Source organism: Mus caroli, unplaced genomic scaffold, assembly GCF_978045245.1.
Source record: "Mus caroli unplaced genomic scaffold, Mus_caroli_1 scaffold_9, whole genome shotgun sequence".
NCBI classification, from domain to species: Eukaryota; Metazoa; Chordata; class Mammalia; order Rodentia; family Muridae; genus Mus; species Mus caroli.
This window is the reverse complement of record NW_028227264.1, coordinates 39,189,549-39,209,599: the sequence shown is the minus strand read 5'-3', so window position 1 is coordinate 39,209,599 and position 20,051 is coordinate 39,189,549. Positions and strand designations below refer to the sequence as shown.

The 20,051-nt window shown below is 41.6% G+C and overlaps 2 protein-coding genes across 4 annotated transcripts in view; one reads left to right on the top strand and one right to left on the bottom strand.

Moving 5' to 3' along the window:
• Wasf1 (WASP family member 1) overlaps nt 1–15,839 on the bottom strand; it is a 56,565-nt gene extending 40,726 nt beyond the window's left edge. For 2 of the 3 annotated variants that reach the window (XM_029482863.2, XM_029482865.2), the window contains exon 1: nt 15,269–15,696. The gene's annotated coding sequence lies outside the window, so the exon portion shown is untranslated. Of the gene's footprint in view, nt 1–15,268; nt 15,697–15,729 lie in introns of those variants that run through there. The other variant, XM_021174190.3, reaches the window with a different exon arrangement.
• A 349-nt stretch (nt 15,840–16,188) lies between these two features.
• Nucleotides 16,189–20,051, top strand: part of Cdc40 (cell division cycle 40) — a 50,510-nt gene continuing 46,647 nt past the window's right edge. The window contains exon 1 of the mRNA XM_021173930.3: nt 16,189–16,457. Within this exon, the coding sequence (XP_021029589.1) occupies nt 16,269–16,457 (189 nt within the window). The 5' untranslated portion in view covers nt 16,189–16,268. The remainder of the gene's footprint in view (nt 16,458–20,051) is intronic.

Genomic DNA, 20,051 nt, shown 5'->3' with positions numbered 1-20,051 from the left:
GTGGGTGGTGCCATCCCTGAGCCGTCCGTCCTGGGTGCTATGAGAAAACAGGCTGAGCAAACAAGGAGAAGCAAGTCAGTAAGCAGCACTTCTCCATGGCCTCTGCATCAGCTCCTGCCTCCAGGTTCACACCCTGGCTTCCCTCAATGGACCATGATTCAGGGTATATAAGCCACAAAGAAACCCCTTCTTTACCAAGTTGCTTCTGGTCATGGTGCTTCGTCACAGTAAGAGCCACCTTAGCAAAGATGCCGGCTTAAAACATCATCGTAGCAGCTTTTGCCTGCATTGAAATGTGTGAATGTAATCCTTTATTGTTTGGCTTTGTTGTTCCATCTTTACAGTATAAGTTCTATATGGGTAGAAGCCATGTTCCATTCATGACTGTTCCAATAGTTAGCAGTGTGTGTGTCCTTTACTTTTTGTGGAGCATCACATGGTTCACTCTAAGAACAGTACAGAGGAAATGAAAAGCAAAGATGCAGGTCAAATCTCAACCATGCTGATATTGATATTTACTGCCTAAAAGTAAGTGCCTGCAGCTGTGAGCTTGGGCAATGACTCGCCTAAGCCTTAAGCTTCTCTGAGTGGCAGTTTGACCTGAGAAACAAAGGGCCCATCCTATCACTGCCAGAGGGACTTCTCACCCTACTTTTCTACAAGACATTAGCAGTTTCTAAATCACAGAAATGGGATTGATGCATTCATTAGAAACATAGGAAATGGGGTTTCAAAGAGAGAATCACATCCCACTTCTAGCACAAAAGCAGTAACTATACGCAACAATTTTAACAATGGTTATTTCCAGGCAGTAAAAAAGAGGGAAATTTTAATGTCTATGAAAGAATAGCAAGTCTTTATGACATGAAACTAGTATAATAAAGCAAAATAGCTAATTCTAAAAATGTACCAAATAGTAATTAGCACAAACCATGGTTTTTTTTCTAACTTTATTCAGAAATTATATTTTTTAATCGTAGGAAATACTGATTGCTGTGGATTATATAATCTCTTTTTGGAAATATACACTCATATGTAATGAAAGTAAAAGTTCTCTAATTCCTAGCAACTAAGGAAATAACAGTATACATTTTAGACAACAAATAACTGTTTTAAATTGGCTATATTACTATTTAAATAGACCTATTTTGTGGAAATCTTGGGGGTTGTTTCAGAATATTTTTAACCTTTGATAACTTTACACTGGTAGACAATGTATCTTGATCGACATAATGAACTGATTGGATGAGTTTTAACTTGGAGATTCACGTGGGTCGCCGCCCTGATGAGCTAAGGCACCGTCAGAATTTTGCTACCCCAAACTTCAACCTCCCACCAATCCCCACCCCCTCAACACATCCTACTGATATTTTTTTGTTTTTGTTTTCCCTCAAAGGTATGGTCTCATGTCGCCCATAATGGCCTTAAGCTCCTAACTAGACCAGGCTGGCCTTGAACTGCTCTTCCCCCAGTCCCCAACTGCCTCGGTGCTGGGATTACAGGCATGTGCCACCACCCCAGGCTACACACAGTGTTAAAGCGCCCAAACTCTCTGAACTCACTCTGTACCTACTACCAAACCCCAGGTAGTAGCCTTTCATAGAATGACTATGACCCTCACCCCACTTACCCTTAGGGTTGTGGGTTATTAGAAACTAGTCAACTGCTTCACTCTACGATTTCTATACGCATTTCATAAAGGCCATTCACAGCCTGTGGACTAGGTGATACAAAGGCCCATTAACAAGGGAATGAGTAATGTGGTATTATTCTTTAGAATGGAAACAAGACAGTGGACGAGTATTCGGCAATATGACGAACTAGTGACAGATACAACACGGTAACTCTGCCAATCATTACCTTAAATGTACGTATACTATGGATTCCATAGACAAGAAGCTTTTAACATGCAAACTAACAGGGAGCAGCAGAAAACTGGTTACCACCGGTTAGGGAGGGAGGGAGTGGGATTGGTGGAAGGTGCAGGGAGAACACAAAGACTGCAAAATTCTGACGGTGCCTTAGCTCAGCAGCGCGGCGTCCCGTGTGAATCTCCAAGTTAAAACTCATCCAAGCAGCTCATTATGTCGATTCCATTTCAGTAGAACCCGTAACACTTCTAACCAAATACAATCAACCATTCCAACTAAAGAAAATACTCGTGCTATAAAATATTTACTGTTTTCTATTACCTACAAACAAAAATATAAGTGATCTAAGATTATCAATATTAGATATCAACTTGACAGTGGATAAGAAGGCACAACAGTTTCAAAACACTTTCTAGAAATACGCAGACGGAAAATCTTCAACACAAACAGCCTAAAGCAGATCCAGAAAAGCACAGAGCAACCAAGGACTTTGCTTTCTACCCTGTGGATGCATTACAACCATGTGCCTCACTTGAAAACACGCGTGGCTGTACCTGTGGATGTATTACAACCATGTGCCTCACTTGAAAACACGCGTGGCTGTACAATGGAAAACTGGTATGGCTATGCTAAAGCCTATGGCACCATTACCAGAGATAATCTGCATATAAAAGACTAGATACATTGCCAGGTCTTTCACGATATACTTACATCAAAAGTAAAACCTGCCTCCCATAGACACCACTTCTGTGGTGAATGAATTCCAGGACAGCTCCCTAAGCTACTGAAGCAGTAGGGCTTTCCTCAGCACTGTTTCCCTGTACTGAATCTCTGCCATCAGCAAAATGCTGCTATAAGTTCATCCATCTTGAGAGAGAGAGAGAGAGAGAGAGAGAGAGAGAGAACAAGGTTTCCTTTGGTCTCACACTTCTCCTTTGCCACTGCTCCCCTCTGTTCTCCTTAAACAGGTCACGTGTGACTTCTCTGGCTCTCTCTTAAATCTGCTCCATTCATACTTTCAATCATGCTACCAGGGTCAGCTGTGACCAAGTGGATTCAGTTTCTTCTCACTCAGGATACGAACAGTGGCTCGCTACCTCAGAACATGTAGTCTGACTTTTAGGCCACCGCCGGTCACAGCTGTCCTCCTACCCCAGTCTCCATTCCCCATACATAATCTAGGTCGTTTATCTTGAGCTATAGTCACTTCCTTGGCTTTCTTACAATGCGATATACTTTACCCTAACATTAAAACTGTCAGGCTTCATTCTCAAAATGCACTTAAAGGTAATTTGAGTGGTTTTTGTGAGGTAGATGAAAATGAAAATCAAGTACAAACAAAAAAATCAAATTAAAGTGTCTTAATTTTCAATGAACCACTCGTCTTTCTTTAAAGTTTAACATGAGTAGTGTGGAGACACACAGACGTAATACAGCTAAGCTAATGAAAAGCAAAGCGAGCACTCTTTACTGGATATTTCATAAAAATATCAATGTGTCTTGCCCGTGGACTCACTGGGTGGTACCCTTATTTCAAATGCCTTTCTATAATAACTTTCTTCTTACCACCATAGTATTCTAATGATAGTAAAGTAAGCAGTTTTTAAACTGACAGTTTCTGGACCTGACATTTTCTCACAGGCTACTTACTGGTCTTGTTGTTTTCAAACAGCCCCCTCTCACACTGTAGCCCAAGCTGGCCCTGAACTTAAGGTGATACACCTGACTGAGCCTCCTCAGTGGTGGGATTACAAGTTTCCAGGTACAAGGAGGCACACCCAGCCTGTAGCGACTTTCAGTAAGTGAATTTACCGAGTGGGCATAGTGGTGTGTACATGTGCACCGGCTCAGGGGGCTGAGGCAAGAGGACTCAAGGGGTGCAGTGCTGGTCTAGCCACACAGCAAGACTTGAAAAGCCAAGTTAGAGGACTGGCGAGACGGCGCAGTGGGTAAAGTACTTGGTGTACAAGCACAAGGTCTGACGGGCCCTCGGGACCCATGGGAAAGCGGGGCATACAGTGTGTGTCTGTAATCCCAACAATGTCAGGAGCAACATTCTAGGCAAGACCAACTAGTCAGCTAGCCTTGCAGAAATGGCTAGTTCCAAACTCAATGGGAGACTATTGGCCCCTGCCCCACACCCCACGCACACGTACGGTGGGGAATGATAGAGAAAGACAGCCCATGTCAGCATCTGGTCTCCATGGGAGCACACAAGGGCACCACAAGCACCACCACCCCATATACTCATTCATAGATAGATATACACACAAAATAAAATCCACCTCTACTATATGAAATATATACAAAATGTATGAAAGAGCATTAACATCATCTTTCTATACTTAACAAAATTTTTCTTTTAAGATTTATTTTAAAAAGTATACAACGTGTAGGAATACGAGCACATGACTGCAGGCGCCCAGAGGGCTAAAGGCATTGGATCCCACTGGATCTATGGATGCTGGGAGTGCAACTCATGAATTCAGGTTCTCTGCAAGACCTGTACTGGGTCCCCTTCCCAGCTTGTACATTTTCTTTTTAATGCTAAGAATGAATGTAACGTCTTTATGCAGAAATCTACTGAGACACATTCTCTGGTTCGTTTCCTTCTAGGACAATAAAATGGTTGACTTTTATGACATTTGATTACTGTATATGAAGCACTAGATAGATAACTATTAGAATCAAAGTCTTATTTTTACAAGCAAAGCGAGTATCTTTCTAACAGAGCCATCAGTAGTGGCACATGATACATGGCGCTTTTCATGCCTTCACGTCTCTCATACTTCAACGCGGCTTGTATGATTCACTGACTAAAGCACATGTTAGAAACACATGGACAAAGAACAAGGCCTTCAGAAGTGTGGCCCTTATCCTGAGCATCATCACTCCAGTTCTAAGGACAGAACTAGTGCCATTCTTCCACCAAGCATGCCAAGTGCCTGTGCACATCTTGAACATTTTTACTTCCAGAACTCCATCTTAGGCCTGGCCCCTTCTTACCTAAACTATGATGCCCTTGTTGCTCATCATTAAACATCTATCTTTCCCATGCTCCTCTCGTTCTCTGTTCTTGTAACAGCAGGGTTGACTTTGCCTCTCCCCACTCACTAGCCTTGGGGTTCTCTTCAGAGACACGGAGTTGTGGCCTTGGTCTGTGCTTATTGAGAGAGGGTCAAAAGTAGCACACTATATCCTCTCAAGACCCTCTTCTCTCTCCTGTTCTTCTCACTCTCTAAACCTAAGTCAGAGGCAAATTCTACCACACGCCAGGTCTTTAAACTCCCCCCTTCACTTCATAAACCCATCTATTCCCAGATCTTGAACTACCAACTCTCCATTATTTGTAGAAACTCAAACAGCTCAAACAAAGGACATGTCACAAATTCAAATCAAACAGTCCCCAAATCAATATCCATGACTTTCCACTCTTTCTCCAAAGGAAACCTATTCATTCTTTGGAATTAACAAGTTCTAGAAACAACACAATATCATTTAGGTTTAAGATTACCTTTCGGGGCCTAGCAAACACAGAAGTGGATGCTCACAGTCAGCTATTGGATGGATCACACGGCCCCCAATAGAGGAGCTAAAGAAATTACCCAAGGAGCTAAAGGGAACTGCAACCCTATAGGTGGAACAACAATATGAACTAACCAGTACCCCAGAGCTCTTGTCTCTAGCTGCATATGTATCAAAAGATGGCCTAGTCGGCCATCACTGCAAAGAGAGGCCCATTGGACTTGCGAACTTTATATGCCCCAGTACAGGGGAACCCCAGGGCCAAAAAGGGGGAGTGGGTGGGTAGGGGGGGTGGGTGGGTATGGGGGACTTTTGGGATAGCATTGAAAATGTAAACGAGGAAAATACCTAATAAAAAAATAAATAAAAAAAAGATTATCTTTAACATAAATTTAGAGCGAGTAGTGGATTCTCTGTTAATCAATTCACTCAAGCTTTCTTTCTGTAAGTGTATGTGAGAGCCATAGAGCTGGCACAGGTGAAGGTCAGAAAACAACTTTTGGGAGTGGGTTCTCTCCTCCCAGTGCACAGTCCATAGATCGGGCTCAGGTTGACAGGCTCACAAGGCAACCACTTTAGTGTACTGAACCATCCCACAGCCAACTCCTGACTATGGACTAACCATTGGTCCAACAGTTGCAGTGTGTTCTTGTAACAATATTTCCTCTAACTGTGACAGGATTGTGGCCATCACAAATCAGAGCTGCTCTGATGATGTACCGAGTACCTTGGCTCCCAGCTGGGCAACAAAAGAAGAACAATACAGTGTGATGGCCCGTGTGTGCAAGGCTACAATAAAAAGGCTGTTTCCAGCATCTTAGGTTGCAGGCATGGGGGAGAAGATCAGGAGACCCTCACCTGTGACTCCAGTCACCACTTCTTTCTTTCCGGTGTCGTGGTTGTGAGAGTGTACAGGAAGTGGAAGGCTGACTGGGAATTGGGACAGTAGATTTCTCGACTTGTCTTCCACTCTTCAATAAGTAACTCCAACAATCCCAGAAGGAGGATTTAAAAGGAGTCCTTTTTTTGGTCTGTCAAGTGTTCTGCCCAGGTCTCATTCAAATCTTTTAATAGCAAACTGATCTATCTGGTGTGCTGCATATAACTTGAACTCTGGAACTAATTCCTAACAACCATCTCCAATATTGCAATTCAGTAAGTGAATTAAAATAATTCTGTTTTCTTCTCTATATCTACAAAAAGCCTAAGTCAGAAATAGATATAAGACATTAATATTTGGCTAGAATTATAAAGATTTTGTCATGCTCTATATTTAAAATTTAGCTCTTTCCTTGCAAAGGCATTATACCTTTATCGAAAAGAATTTCAACCAAAATTGAAAAGAATTATGCCTTTACACAAAGCCATTGTGAGGATTCCATTTACTGTGTAAAATATGCAGCACATATCGAATCAAAAGTTTTCTAAAGCCAATGACAGAAACCAAAAGACAGACCCACAAAGACCACCAAATACCAGACACGATACACCTAAGCAGATGATACTCAAATTGCAAAGACAAGTCGGTTGGGATTGCAGCTCCGTGCTAGAGAACCGACCTAGCATGGATGAGGCAATAGGTTGGATCCCCTAGCACTAATTGGTTAATTAAACTAAATTAAATCTGAAAAGCATGGGAACAAAATCCTGACGAGGAAAACCGTTTTCCTTATATAGACAGACGGTAAGAATTACACTAGCTCTCAGCAACAGCTGCTCAAATGCTGAAGAATGAGGTACTGCAAGGTCTGAAAGAACAAAGCTACCAACTTAAGACTTTGGATTCAGTCATTCCAAACTGTGAAATAACTGTCTTCTCAGACAAATAAAAACCAAGGGAACTTGTCACCAGTAAATATGCCTGTCCAGAAATGACAAAACACTTCTGCAGAGGGAAAGAAAATACTAAAATAGGGCAGATCTATATAAGAATATAAAGGATGTCAGAGATTAAAGGAAGGTAAAATAAAATCTTTATACAGATAGTTATTCATTTAAAAATAATACAAATTATTGTGTGATATAATTAAATCAAATGAATGGCAACAATATTACAAAGGATAGGGCAGGGGAATTGGGAATTTTGTTAAAAGATACCTAAACTACATGTTAAGTGGCATTAGTATATTTATACAGAGACTGAGATTAACCATAAATGCATCCAAAAAATCTGGGTAGCCATTAAAAGAAACTGTCAAAATATATAATTGATATTCTAAGAATGGAGAGAAAAATTGAGCCATATAAAATATTCAATTAATGTCAGAGAAGATAAAGAAGATTTTTTTTTAAAAAAAGCAAAGTACAAAAGCAATGAATATAAGTTAAAAATATGATAGCAATCAATCCAACTATCATTAATTACTTTAAATGTGAATGGTTCAAATATACCGATTAAAAGACAGAGATATTGAGGGAGTAAAAAGGTCCAACTTCATACAGTCTATGAGAAATCTATTTTAGGAAGACATAGATTTAAAAATGAAAGGATGAAGAAAATCTTGGAAGAACAAACTTACTTTGTGTTGGACTTTCAGATAACTACAAACTAGGGGAATTGGTCACCAGTGATAATACTTCTGTCAACAAGTGACCAAACAAGTTCTTCAGAGGGAAGGAAAATACAAATGTTAACTATATCAATATGAACCTAAAGAAGGCTTGAAGTAGCCAGCGTAAACCAGGGAGTCCTCTGCATGAGGGGGATTATCTGGAATGTAAAAGTATACTATAATAAAGTTACCTTTACCAAAACAACACAACAATCCCTCTTAATGTACACGTTTGTAGTGGCTATTCCTGGTTGTCAACCTGACTATATCTGGAATGCACTACAATCCAGAATTGGAAGGCTCACCGGTGATCCTAATCTGGAGGCTGGGAGATACAGTTTCTCACCTGGATCTTGGTACGGAGATCTTGAAGCATAGTGGTTATGAATCCCAGATTAAGACAGGGAGATCTCTGAGTTCAAGGTCATCTGGGATTAAAGGCATGGTGGCACACACCTCTAATCTGGGCTACACCTTCTGCTGGAGACCATATGAGGATATTGGAAGAAGGAAGATATTCATTTGCGCTCTCTCTCTCTCTCTCTCTCTCTCTCTCTCTCTCTCTCTCTCTCTCTCTCTCCCCCACCCCTTCGTCTGCTTGCCTTGTGGGACTGAGCAATTGCCAGATCCTTGTATTTCTATTCTCAGCTGTTGCTGACCATTGTTGGGAGTTGGACTACAGAATGTAAGTCATCAACAAATTCCCTTACTATATAGAGGCAACCCATAAGTTCTGTGACTCTAGAGAACCCTGAGTAGTACAACGTTCTTCAGAATAGAACATCAAAATGTGTGTGGTAAAACTTGACAAAATGGCAAGCAGTAGCTGGATATATTGGCAGAGTTGGAGGCTTCAGAATTCCTCATTAGTACTAATAGGCCCAACAGGCAGGAAAATAAGATACAGTTAAACTAAAAACAAAAAACAAAAAACAACCATCAATCAACTGAACCTAAGTGACATGTATAAAGTACTTTAATTCCAAAACAGAATATATTCCTCTCTAGCTCACATGGTCCATTCACTGAGACAGATGACATTTCAGGTTATAAAATACACTGGTGAAAAATGAATAGGAACTATACAATGCATACTCTCAGAGGACAGTGGAAAATATCAAAATATTTGGAAATTGAACAAAATAGTTCAAAGGTCTCAAAAGAATTTATTTTGAATGATCAGAACTAAAGGAAAGTATGTCCTCAAATCTGTGAGATAGCTCAAAAATCAATGATTATTTTGGGGAAATAAAAGGAGTCAGGTCTGGAGGTTTATACATCTAATTCCAACACCTTAGAAATGGAGAAAAGAAGTCTGGGAGTTCAGGGTGATCCCCAGCTACAAATGCAAGACTGAAGCTGCCTTGAGGTACATGAGACTCTATCTCAAAATCCAGGAGGAGGAGAAGTGGCGAAGAAAGATCTTAAATCAATAAACCTCCAACTCAAGCGACTAAGGGTAATGGGCCTGGAGAAAGTAGAAAGAAACGAGTAAAAAGGACAGGCATCGATGCAATTAAAAACTGAGAGCAAGAGGGAAAAATCAGTGAGGTCATAGAAGGCTCTTTAGAAACAACAAACCTGATAGATTTCTAAGTCTACCAGAAAGATTTTGCTTCGGTTTCAGGAAACTGTTAGTCTGTATTCTCCACTAGGATACAAGTTACTTTCTTTTCTTTCTGCTTAAATTTTCTATACCTTTTTATCATAAACTCTTGTACAAGTATGTTAAAAACTACCAAAAATGGACAAATGTAAGACAGGAGACATTTCTATAGAAAATAAAACTGCTTAGACTTTGTAGACAAATTTGCAAGCAAATTTAACAAGCAAAGAATAAATATAAGAGAGCTCTCTTAATCTTTGATAGAGGAACCAAACGAGCTAATCCATATTCTGACACAAAGGGTTCATCTTCTAAGCTGATTTAATTAAAGCAGAAGCATCAGCTAATTAGAGTACTGGCCACTCAAGAAGAAAAAATAGCAAGAAGCTAGTCCACTATTTGCCATATCAAGAAAGATCTGCTGCCTTCATTATTTAAATTCAAGAGATAACAACATTTAAGTCCATTCTAGAGTTCCTCTGAGGTTCTTAGCTTTAAGAAATGATATTCCCGAAAAAGTAGCAGGAAAAAAGAGGGACTGGAAAGTGCATATCTGTGTTGACCTCCAATTTTATTAGCCATGTGACCTCAAACTAACTATATCATCTATGATGGAATGCTCTTGGGTAGCTGGCAACTATCTAAAATACAAGTCCAATCAATACATGGTAGAATAAAGACTTACTACGAAGACACAACAAAAATGGCATCTTTAGCGAACTCAATCTCAGGACCATGGACAAAGACATACCTAGCCTATAGTCAGGAAGCTAGGTGCTCCTTGTAATTAAGGCTTCTTGTGAGGTCCTAGATATGGCCACTTATTTACCTAGTCTACAGGCAAGGGAACAGCCACTAGGAGTCTCAGAGTTTGTAGTTTATAGCTTGGACAACTGGAAAAAAAAACAAATTTGTTCAACCTTTGGGCATCCTAGGGAAAAAGCAGAATAGCAAAAAGCTGTATCTTTTTGATTTAGCTAACTTGATCTAATCTTCCATAAAATCCTAATGAGACTGGCACCAATGGTACTGATTTGGTAAAACAAACGTAAGAGACCCTATGGAGTGACTTGCATTTAGAGCTAGCATATAACAGTACTTCCTTCCCGTTTAGGAGAACATGCTATGCATTATCTCTGAATATCATTAATCTCCAAATAAGTCCATTAAAAACCTCCAACCTAAGTGACAAACAGCTGTTTCATGAGTCACTTTCTCACAACACATTCTCACAGCAGAAAGACTTGCCTGCTCTTCTGTCGCAACTGCAAAATCCACTGAGCTTAAGCTAAAAAACAGGCACTGGAACATAAAAATGAAGCTGGGGGTGGAAGGACAGACATTCAAAACGCCTCTCTCCTTGAAGCATTTACAATTCGTTTTTCAACCTGCCTCCAATCCTTCCACACCCCATCGAAGTCTAATGTACAATTATAATAACATTTAATTGTGCTGAGAGCTTATTTTAAAAACCATCAAAATTAGTAACAACCTAAGAACTAAACACCTTGCTTCCAAAAGGAGACATATGAAGAAAAGTTTAGAACTACGCTCTTTCCAGAAGGAGAACTAGAAGGGAAAAAAAAAAAAAATCCCTGACAAATGTATAGGCAGAAATATTAGAAATGGAAAATGTCTCACAAGAAAGGGGAGGTCCACAGACTTCTCCAAGTACCTCAGACTTCTGTTCTAGGGAAGAAACCAGAGCAGGGGTCCTCTACTTCAACTTTTTTGATACTGCAATTGACAAAACCAAAACCCTTGAGAAGTAAAATCACAAGAAGACCCTACACCCTTGCAATTTCCCTAACATCCTGCCTTATGAGATAAGGCTAAGCAATACAAACTCCGAGAAATATCCTCCTCTTCCTGTTTCATGGATGAGAGCGAGGAAGTTTCAATAATGCTGTCACCGTATACTTATGTTGATATATTTATAGTTGTTAGCATAATTTCATGATTTTCTAGAATTTTACAATTACTAGTATAATCCAGTAACATAATCGAGTAACTGCAGTATATTATGGGTTAAATAGGCTTTTGGTAGGCTGAGTCTAATCATGAAGTAAATAGTTTCTGAGAAAATAAGTTCCAAGTCTGTGGTGGTTAGTCTTCATTGGAAACTCCAGTGGGTGTATAATCACCCAGGAGACAAATCTCTGGAGGTTTGGATAACGGAGGCCCACCCTGAATGTTATGACTCCATTCTATATGCTTGGATCCTGGCTGAATAAAACAGAAAAAAACTAAGTGCAGACAGCATTTATTTCTCTCATTCCTAGCTGCAGATGTTATATGGTCAGCTGCCTCATGGTCTTGCAACTATGCCCTGCCCCTGCCCCTGCCCCTTTGATGGACCATATCCATTCAAACACTAGGTAAAATAAATCATTCCCCCTGTAAGCCACTTCCATTAATTTTTGTTATTCTATCTCAGCAATGAGAAAAAAAAAAACTACTGCAAAGTTCTACGGCATGGTATGATTTTCAAACATAATAAATAAGTTAAGACTACCAACTTATGAAAATTCAATATTCAAAGTTAAGGGCAGGAAGTATAGCTTAGTAGTAAGAGTGTGTGGCGCACATGAGGCCCTGGATTTTATTCCCAGCACTGAGACGAAAAAAAAAAGGAGATAAAATTTTAAAATTATAATCTGTATATAATAAATAAATAAACAAACCACAATTCTTAATTTTACGAAGTTCTATCTTGAGGTCATTTATTTAAAAATAAAAACCTGTTACACAAACAAGCACAAGACATCATTTATATACATCTTTTTTATTAAGATTTCATTGGAAAACTGAAGTCACAGAGAAAGATAACTTCGGAAACAGAAGCGTTCCCATCCATTTTCAGGAAGTGCGCTGCAAGATCATTACTATCCTTCCATGTAGGCTGCCAACATCTCCATCATGCAATACCTAGTGCTAGCTCAATAACATGCGGTAAAAGGATTATAAGCAGAGGTTCCAAAAACAATTCAAGCATATCTTTCTCTTTGGAGCTCACGCTGCTTTAGTAAATCAAACGTTCGCTCCTCCTTCTTCACTCCTTTTGTTTGTGGCACACAGATGAACCCTTTGCCACCATCTTTGGATTTGTGACAGTAAAGCTGCAGGATAGTTCCTCTCTTCACAGAGCTCAAGAAAAACCAGACTTTTTCTTTACCCAATTAAAAAAAAAAAGCTAAATTTTAGCTCTTTATATTTGAGAAAATGATAAAATATAATTAAGATAATTCTAAAAAATATCAGCTAATCAATGAATTATAAATTAATGAATTATAGACTCATTTATAGAGACTTTTTCCATCTTTAAGATTTCCTCCTACAAAGTAACCAAAAGTCTAATATCTTAATAAAAGCTATAATAATATAGTCTCAACAGTAGTTTCTGCTATGAAGGTAAAGGAGTTAATCTTTTAATAAGAACCCAAATATAATCTCTACTGAAGATCAAGCCTTTGGAAAAGATAGCTTAAGTTATTCTTAAAATTAAACAAAAAAGAAATTGAGTATTATACTATACCAATATGCTGTCTCTCAACATATGGTCATTTAGAAACCCAACCAATAAAGCTGACCTTCAGTGTATCTTATAAGTAATCACAATTATGAAATATATTAACTAGCATTTCTAAATTTAAGAGATCTTCAATATTTTCTAGACTTTTCACAAATTTAACTCAATATTCTACTCGTTACCAATTATTTTCACCAGTATTAACTATATAATTATTATATGTAGGCATTAAGTCTATAGTTAAAAAACAAGAAATGAATTCAAGCTAAAGCCATCTGGCCAAAGCAAACTCAAATGTAAATCAGCCCCTCCCAGGCACTGTGGAAAAGCATACCGAAGCATCTTCATGATTCATCGATTAATTAAAATACTTAAAGTTAGTTTAAAAGTACTGGGAAAATATCTTCTCATATTTAATGCATACTATTGTGTGGCATAAGAGTATTGTTTCCATTTACATGTTAGGAAACCAAGGCAAGATGTCCATTTTGTAAATTGCAAGTTCTTTCCTAGCCAAAAAAAAAAAAAAAAAAAAAAAAAAAAAAACGATTCTACACCGTCAACTTAAATGTATGCCCTTTACAAATTAAATAATCACTGCACCTTCAAACTCTTGCATTGTCTGTGTACAATTCTGTTCATATCGAAAGGGTTAACAAAACAAGCTTAAACACATAAAGAGGGAAAAGCCGATAAAAACGAAAAGATGTTTCTAGTGGCTAATAGGTTGTTCTTAAATGATATCATTTAAATAGTAAGTAGCTATGTTTGTTTCCCAAGTTTTCGAGATATATTCTGTCCTTAAGGTATTCAAAACTGGATCTACTTATCCATGTCCATAAGAGTTAAAAGAAAAAAACTGTAACTAGCAATAAAATATACTGTAAAAATAACTAAGTGAAAATTAAAATCCAAGTTAGGGAGTTTTCTCCTCCCATATTAAATCCTTCCTCTCATTCAAATGAAAGATATGATTAGTAAATCAAATGTTCAAATATTCTACAAATATAAAACTTTTCTTATTAAAACAGAAAACTTTATATTAAGTACGTTATTCAAATATTCAAAATAAATAAAAATACTTTCCCTAACAGAAACTGAGATCAAAGACAAACTGTTCCTGTGAGTTCCAAATGGGACTGCATCTGTACTTGTGTTATGCCGCTCCCAACAATTAATTAGAAAAATGAAAGTTTACCAATTAAATTTACAATGTCAATGGATGTTTGTACAACTGAACAACTAATAAACTAATCACACCGATTACTGAAAATAAAGACTTAGCTAATGGAAACACCAAGAAAAAAATGTAAATAGAATCTCGGGCATATTTTGTATAGTAAAGGATAGGGTCAGAATGAGTCGAATTAAAGTACCTATTCTAGCTAGGTATTAATTAGTCAGTCACAGGGCAGGTCGTGAATGTTGGGATCCGATGAGCTTTCTTTTCACCATTATTCTAGTTCATCATCCGCAAGTGCAAAAGAAGGTGTCAGAGTACGGAAGCTAGGGGGCATGCTGTAGCTAGGGGAAAAGAAAAATGGGAAAGGTGCAATGGATGCTGCATAGTTGAATAATTATCTGGGTGGCACAATGGGCGAGTCCTGCCGACATCAGAGCCCAGCAAGCGTCTCCCTAACTCTGCCCGAGGAACCTCCCCATTTCCAGGCATCAGAAGAGCCGGCACCCTCTCTGCCTTCTCTTCCAAACTGGAATATAAAGGGATGCCGGCACTCGCTTTACCATGGTCGTGCAGAGAGCCGCGGCGTAAAGACCCACGGCCAGGACTCGCTTTTCAGAACCGCTGGCACGCCGGGCGAGCCGAGGGCTCCGCGACTGGCTGCAGCCTTCGCCGGGCCGATGCACAAGGGCGGAGCGGCGGGATCGGAGCCCCGAACCCCGCGCCGCAGGTGAGAGCCGCAGATGCTGCACCCAGAGCAGCCTCGGGCCAGTCCCCGCGCCCGAGATCCCACGCCTCGTCCTCCACGCGCAGCCCGGGCTGCTGGGCGGCGGGCGCGGGGGAGCCCGGGATGGGGGCGGGGGCGGCGCGCCCATCCATCGCCGCCGCTGCAGACCCGGGCTCATCCACACGCCCCTCTCGGCTCGGGTCGGTGGAGAACAGTTCCCTCGTCAGGACCCCGGGTAGAAAAAAAAAGGGACAAAATCCTGAGAGACTCGTGCTCACCGCGAAACCGTGGGGGGCTCGCGCCGTACCCCTTCTACATGCTTCGGCGGCTGCCGCCGGTCCGGCTCCGCACTGGGACGCCACCAGGAGCCCCTCGGGAGCGTCGGGCTGCGGGATGGAAGCCGCGCCGGGCACTGGCTGAGGCGCCGGGCCGCCGGGAATGCCGCCGGGGGCGCCCACTGCTCGCCCGAGCCGCGGTGCGCTCGACGCGCGAGCGAACAACACCGCGAGCCGCCGCTGCCCTGCGCCGCCCCCTCCCCGCGCGACGCTCCACAACCGGGCGCGGGGACCCGCGCCTGCAGCAGGGGGAGCCGCGGGGCGCTCTCCGCCTGGCCTCACGACCTTTCCCCGGAGCTGCACCAGACGGGTCCCAGGTCTCGGAACTTAGGATTCGCACTCTCCCCTCGAACCCTGCAGGGCGTACGGCGGCATGGTGGGAGAGTGAGCATCCACCCACTTACCGGTCCGTGGGCAAGAGGACGGCGCTTCCCCCTGTCCTGAGGCTCTGTGGTATTGCCCGATCCGCACTTTGGGGGAGGGGGCCGGAGAGAACGGTGCCCGGCTCGGGAATGAGGGAAGATGACATCCAATTGAATGAAGCATCCTCTTGGGGGCGGGGTCGAAGGCAGGCCCCCTCTGCCCGGCTCCACCTCCTCGCTCCAAACTACATTTCCCATGGTGCCGCGAGCTCCTCGCCGCACTGTACGCCGGGAGTGAAGGTCCTCGAGGCTTCAAACACATCTCAGGACTGGGTCTTTAATCAACGAGGTCCTGAAAGTTACAAATAGTTATAATCCCTTGTGCTTCTTTAGATAAATGTTTGTGAATCTCAAGTTTTTATACAGTTATCGCAATAATAATTAAGTTTTTTTTCGAGAAGTTATAAATGATTTGTTTTCAAAGGAGGTAAATATCGAGTTCCATGACGATCTGACAGGACCTGGGAGACGCTGCTTCTTCCGCCTTGGCCTGGCCTTAGCAGAGAGTATCTGTTGCAGTCATGTCGGCTGCGATTGCAGCTCTAGCTGCTTCGTATGGCTCGGGCTCGGGGTCCGAATCGGATTCGGACAGTGAGGGCAGTCGGTGTCCGCTGCCAGCCGCGGACTCTCTCATGCACTTGACCAAATCGCCTTCAGCCAAGCTCTCTCTGACCGTGGCGGTGGACTCGGCTCCGGAGGTGGCAGTTAAGGTAAGTGTTTTGGACACTAATGAGCTCAGGAACTGCTTTCAGCTCGTCTCGGTTAGAGGCTGGTCTACCTGGGCGCTGAGAAGTACGTAACTAGCGTTTACATCTCTTCCCACATCCTCCTTGACGATTGGAAGTACGGAGCAGCTCTCCACTAACCCCTGTCCTTCGTATCTCCGTCGGATAAAAGTAGTCCACGAGAGGAGGAAAGTTTGAATTTGTAGACTAAGATGTAGCCTTATTAGAGCAGGTATAAGTTCAGAACATAGATAATATTGGATCATGACTTTCAAACTAGAATTTGTGCCCTCACTAGAAGTGAGCCATGGCCAGGCACTGTTTTGTTTTTGAGGAACTCGGCACGAATCCTGGCTTCACCACTTTCAAATTACACAACGTTCTTTTGTACAGTTGTGCAATGAAGATAGCCGTATAAAAACATATTTACCGGGAGGTTATTGTAAAAATTGAGTGAAATTATATGGTAAAGATTATAGCACGGAGCCTAATATCTATCTAGTGGAAAGCGATACATGTTAGCTATTGTGATTCTTTGTGTTAATACAATGAATGGAAAAAGGACATAAAGTTTAGGAAGTAGCATGCACGAACCCAACCGAGGAAGTTGATAAAGGGGGAAAACCCAGCTTTATAGTTCTATAATATAGTTCTCTATGGAGCATGTATTGTTTCCCAGTAACAACAGGATTAAAGCCACAAGGGTCAACCAACCAGAACATCTTTGCTATCATAGTTCATACTGGAATCATTCTCGTGGGTGAAGCAACCAATTAAATGTGGACAAATAGTTACAGATTGAATTGAACACTGGGTGTCCGGGGGTGAGGGGTGGGATGGGGGTGGGGTAATAGCCACAACAAAGAATAAGGTAGAAGTGTGATTTTTTTTTTTTTTTTTTTTGGTAGATTGCTCAGACAAGACCTTTCTTAAAAAAATAAAAATAAAAAAAATAAAAAGTCGCCAGGCAGTGGTGGCAGGCAGAGGCAGGCAGATTTCTGAGTTCGAGGCCAGCCTGGTACAGAGTGAGTTAAATAAAATGTCAATTCAAAGAGAGAGAGGCCACGTTAGCTAAAGCAGGAGTTTCCAAACTAAGGAGAAGACTTAGTGTGTCTTGAGCCCTTTGAGAGCGCCAGTCTGTAGCAAGCCCTGTGTGAGTGAATGACCAGCTCAAAGACTGTGACGAGGGAAAAGAAGAAGATTTCTAACTAAGCTCTCCCTGGGTCTTGTTTGTGTCATTTATGAAGTTGAAGTTTTTTATAAGGACACCTGGCATGAAAGAACACTGGGAAGTCTATCTTTAGAACAGAACAAAGCTCTGCCAGCCTAGGACTTTCCAGCAGCCTTCCCCGTGTGTTCCTTAGACATTCCAACTTTCAGTGCTATGCATTGTTCCCCGTGTTTGTCACAGGGTTCCTCACCCCAGCTCAGTACAGTCTAGCCTTGGCTTCTTGATTAATTGCTTGGTGGAAATGGTGTCCCAGGCCTTTTGCAGTCATGAGACGGTTCTGCCATCTGAATTAAATCGCTGCATCAAATAACTCTTATAATTCCTTTTCTCTATTCTTTATTTTTCCTATGATGTCCACCGAGCTATCCTCAGCCTTCAGGTTCCCTGTTCTGACAGCCCTGTCAGCGTTTGGTTTTCTAGGTTTAGGATGTTATTTCAAGTTTCCCTCCACATAGTCTCACATATTTTTAACTGCAATATATACTTCTGGTGGCTCACAGGTGACCACTGTGAAGAGGTTAACATAAGCATGAATCAAGATTCCAGTATTATTCATATCTCCCTCTAGCACTTAGCCACATGGCCTCCTTGGAGACATCACTTAAGAGCTCTGAGCCCATTCTTACTCATCCTTCAAGTATGTTTAGCTACCAATTTTCAAAACTGCAAAGCAATTTTAGCTGTAACAGTTATATACTGATTAAATACCAGCTGTCCTAGTAAACCCCTGTCTTAAACTCCATGCCAGCTTTCTTAATTTTGTTTTTTTAAATCTCATCCAGAATGGCTCTTGTGCCCCTTTTGTATGGTGTGCTAAAAGCTTAAGTGTCTTTCTCTCTAGTGCACGTTTGTATTCCCCGTTTTGATTGATCCACATCCTGTTCATTGGCTCAAGCCACAAACAGAAGGCTCACCATTTTCCTTTTCCTCAGCCCCGCTAACTCGCTAGTTAGTTGTTCAGCCGCTACCTCCCCTTCATCGTGTTTTTGGCTGGTTGGTTGGTTTTGATTCCCCCCCCCCCCCCCAACTTGATCTCTTCCTCTCTGTTTTCCTTAGCACAGCCTTCAGAGCATCCTTCTTTCCTCTGGGGATTACTCTTGACTTCTTGAGTGACAGCTACTTTTTCCCACTGTGACTGAGTGATGTTTATCAAATGTCTCTTTCTTTTTCAGTTGCCACTGTTTAGCTCAGATTCTCATTTCTTTTAAAACAAGAATAACTTTTTGTGTGCTTCTTTCTTCTAGCCGCACGCCCACGTCTTTCCTACACAGTACATCAAGACTGTTCATTCCTAAATTCAGAACTCCTATCACATCCCCAAAGCATCATGTTGTCTCTTAGATAAGCACTTCATGCTTTATACAGCATGTGAGGCCTGCCGTCCTCCAGTGCTGAAGGACCTGTAAAGCCTCACAAGTATAACAAGCTCCTTCTCAAGATTCCCTTGCCTCCCTCATAGATCCAAACCTGTGATCCCCCAGCCTCAGGCTCCTTGATTCTTCTATCTCTATCTCTTTGTCGTAGCCCAGGGCATCACTTAACCACATTTCTAAGTTCATTTCCGGGGCCTGGAGAGTGTTCTATCGCCAATGCCTTGTACACAAAAGAAAAACTAAAAGAAAAGGTCTTGACTAAGTATGGACATTGAGAGTCAGATTTGGAGTTGAGCAGGCACTGGCTGGGAGGAAGCTTTCTTTCCATCTTGTTTACTTCAGACTCTAAGGAATGGTTCAGTACGTAAAGAGAACGAGTTGGAATCAATCTCTAAGATACCAGCGGTTCATTGAGAGCTGGGCTAGATCCCCAGCTGTGTGGGTTCTGTAGGAGATGAGCAGTGTGCACCAGAGAAGGAAAGATCCATGAAGTAAAGGGGTTAGAAAATTATCAAGGGAAGAATTGTGAAGCAGGAAATTACACGTGTCTGTTTGAATGATTCTCTTGTGACTGAGAGTATTTGGCCAAAAATAAATGTATGCCCTGTTGTGTTTTGGGGGTGGGGGTGGGGGTGCATGTTAAAATGCCCTTGTGGAGGTCAGCGACAACTTATTCCTTGGCTCCCTAACTCACCAGTATAGCTCCAGGTCTCAGAAGTAAAGTGAAGCATGATTGAGGAAGACCCTTGACATCAAACACACACACACACACACACACACACACACACATACGCACGCACAGGGCGGGGGTGGGGTGAGGAGAGATTGATTAAAGGTTTAAAAAACAACTGATCATGTATATGGAGATTCGAAAACGTCAGTAAAGGACCAAGTTCCAAGCGTGACTTACACTGTTGACCTCATATACTTTGTCAAGTCTTTTTTGTTGATGTTCATTTCATTTTAATCAACACA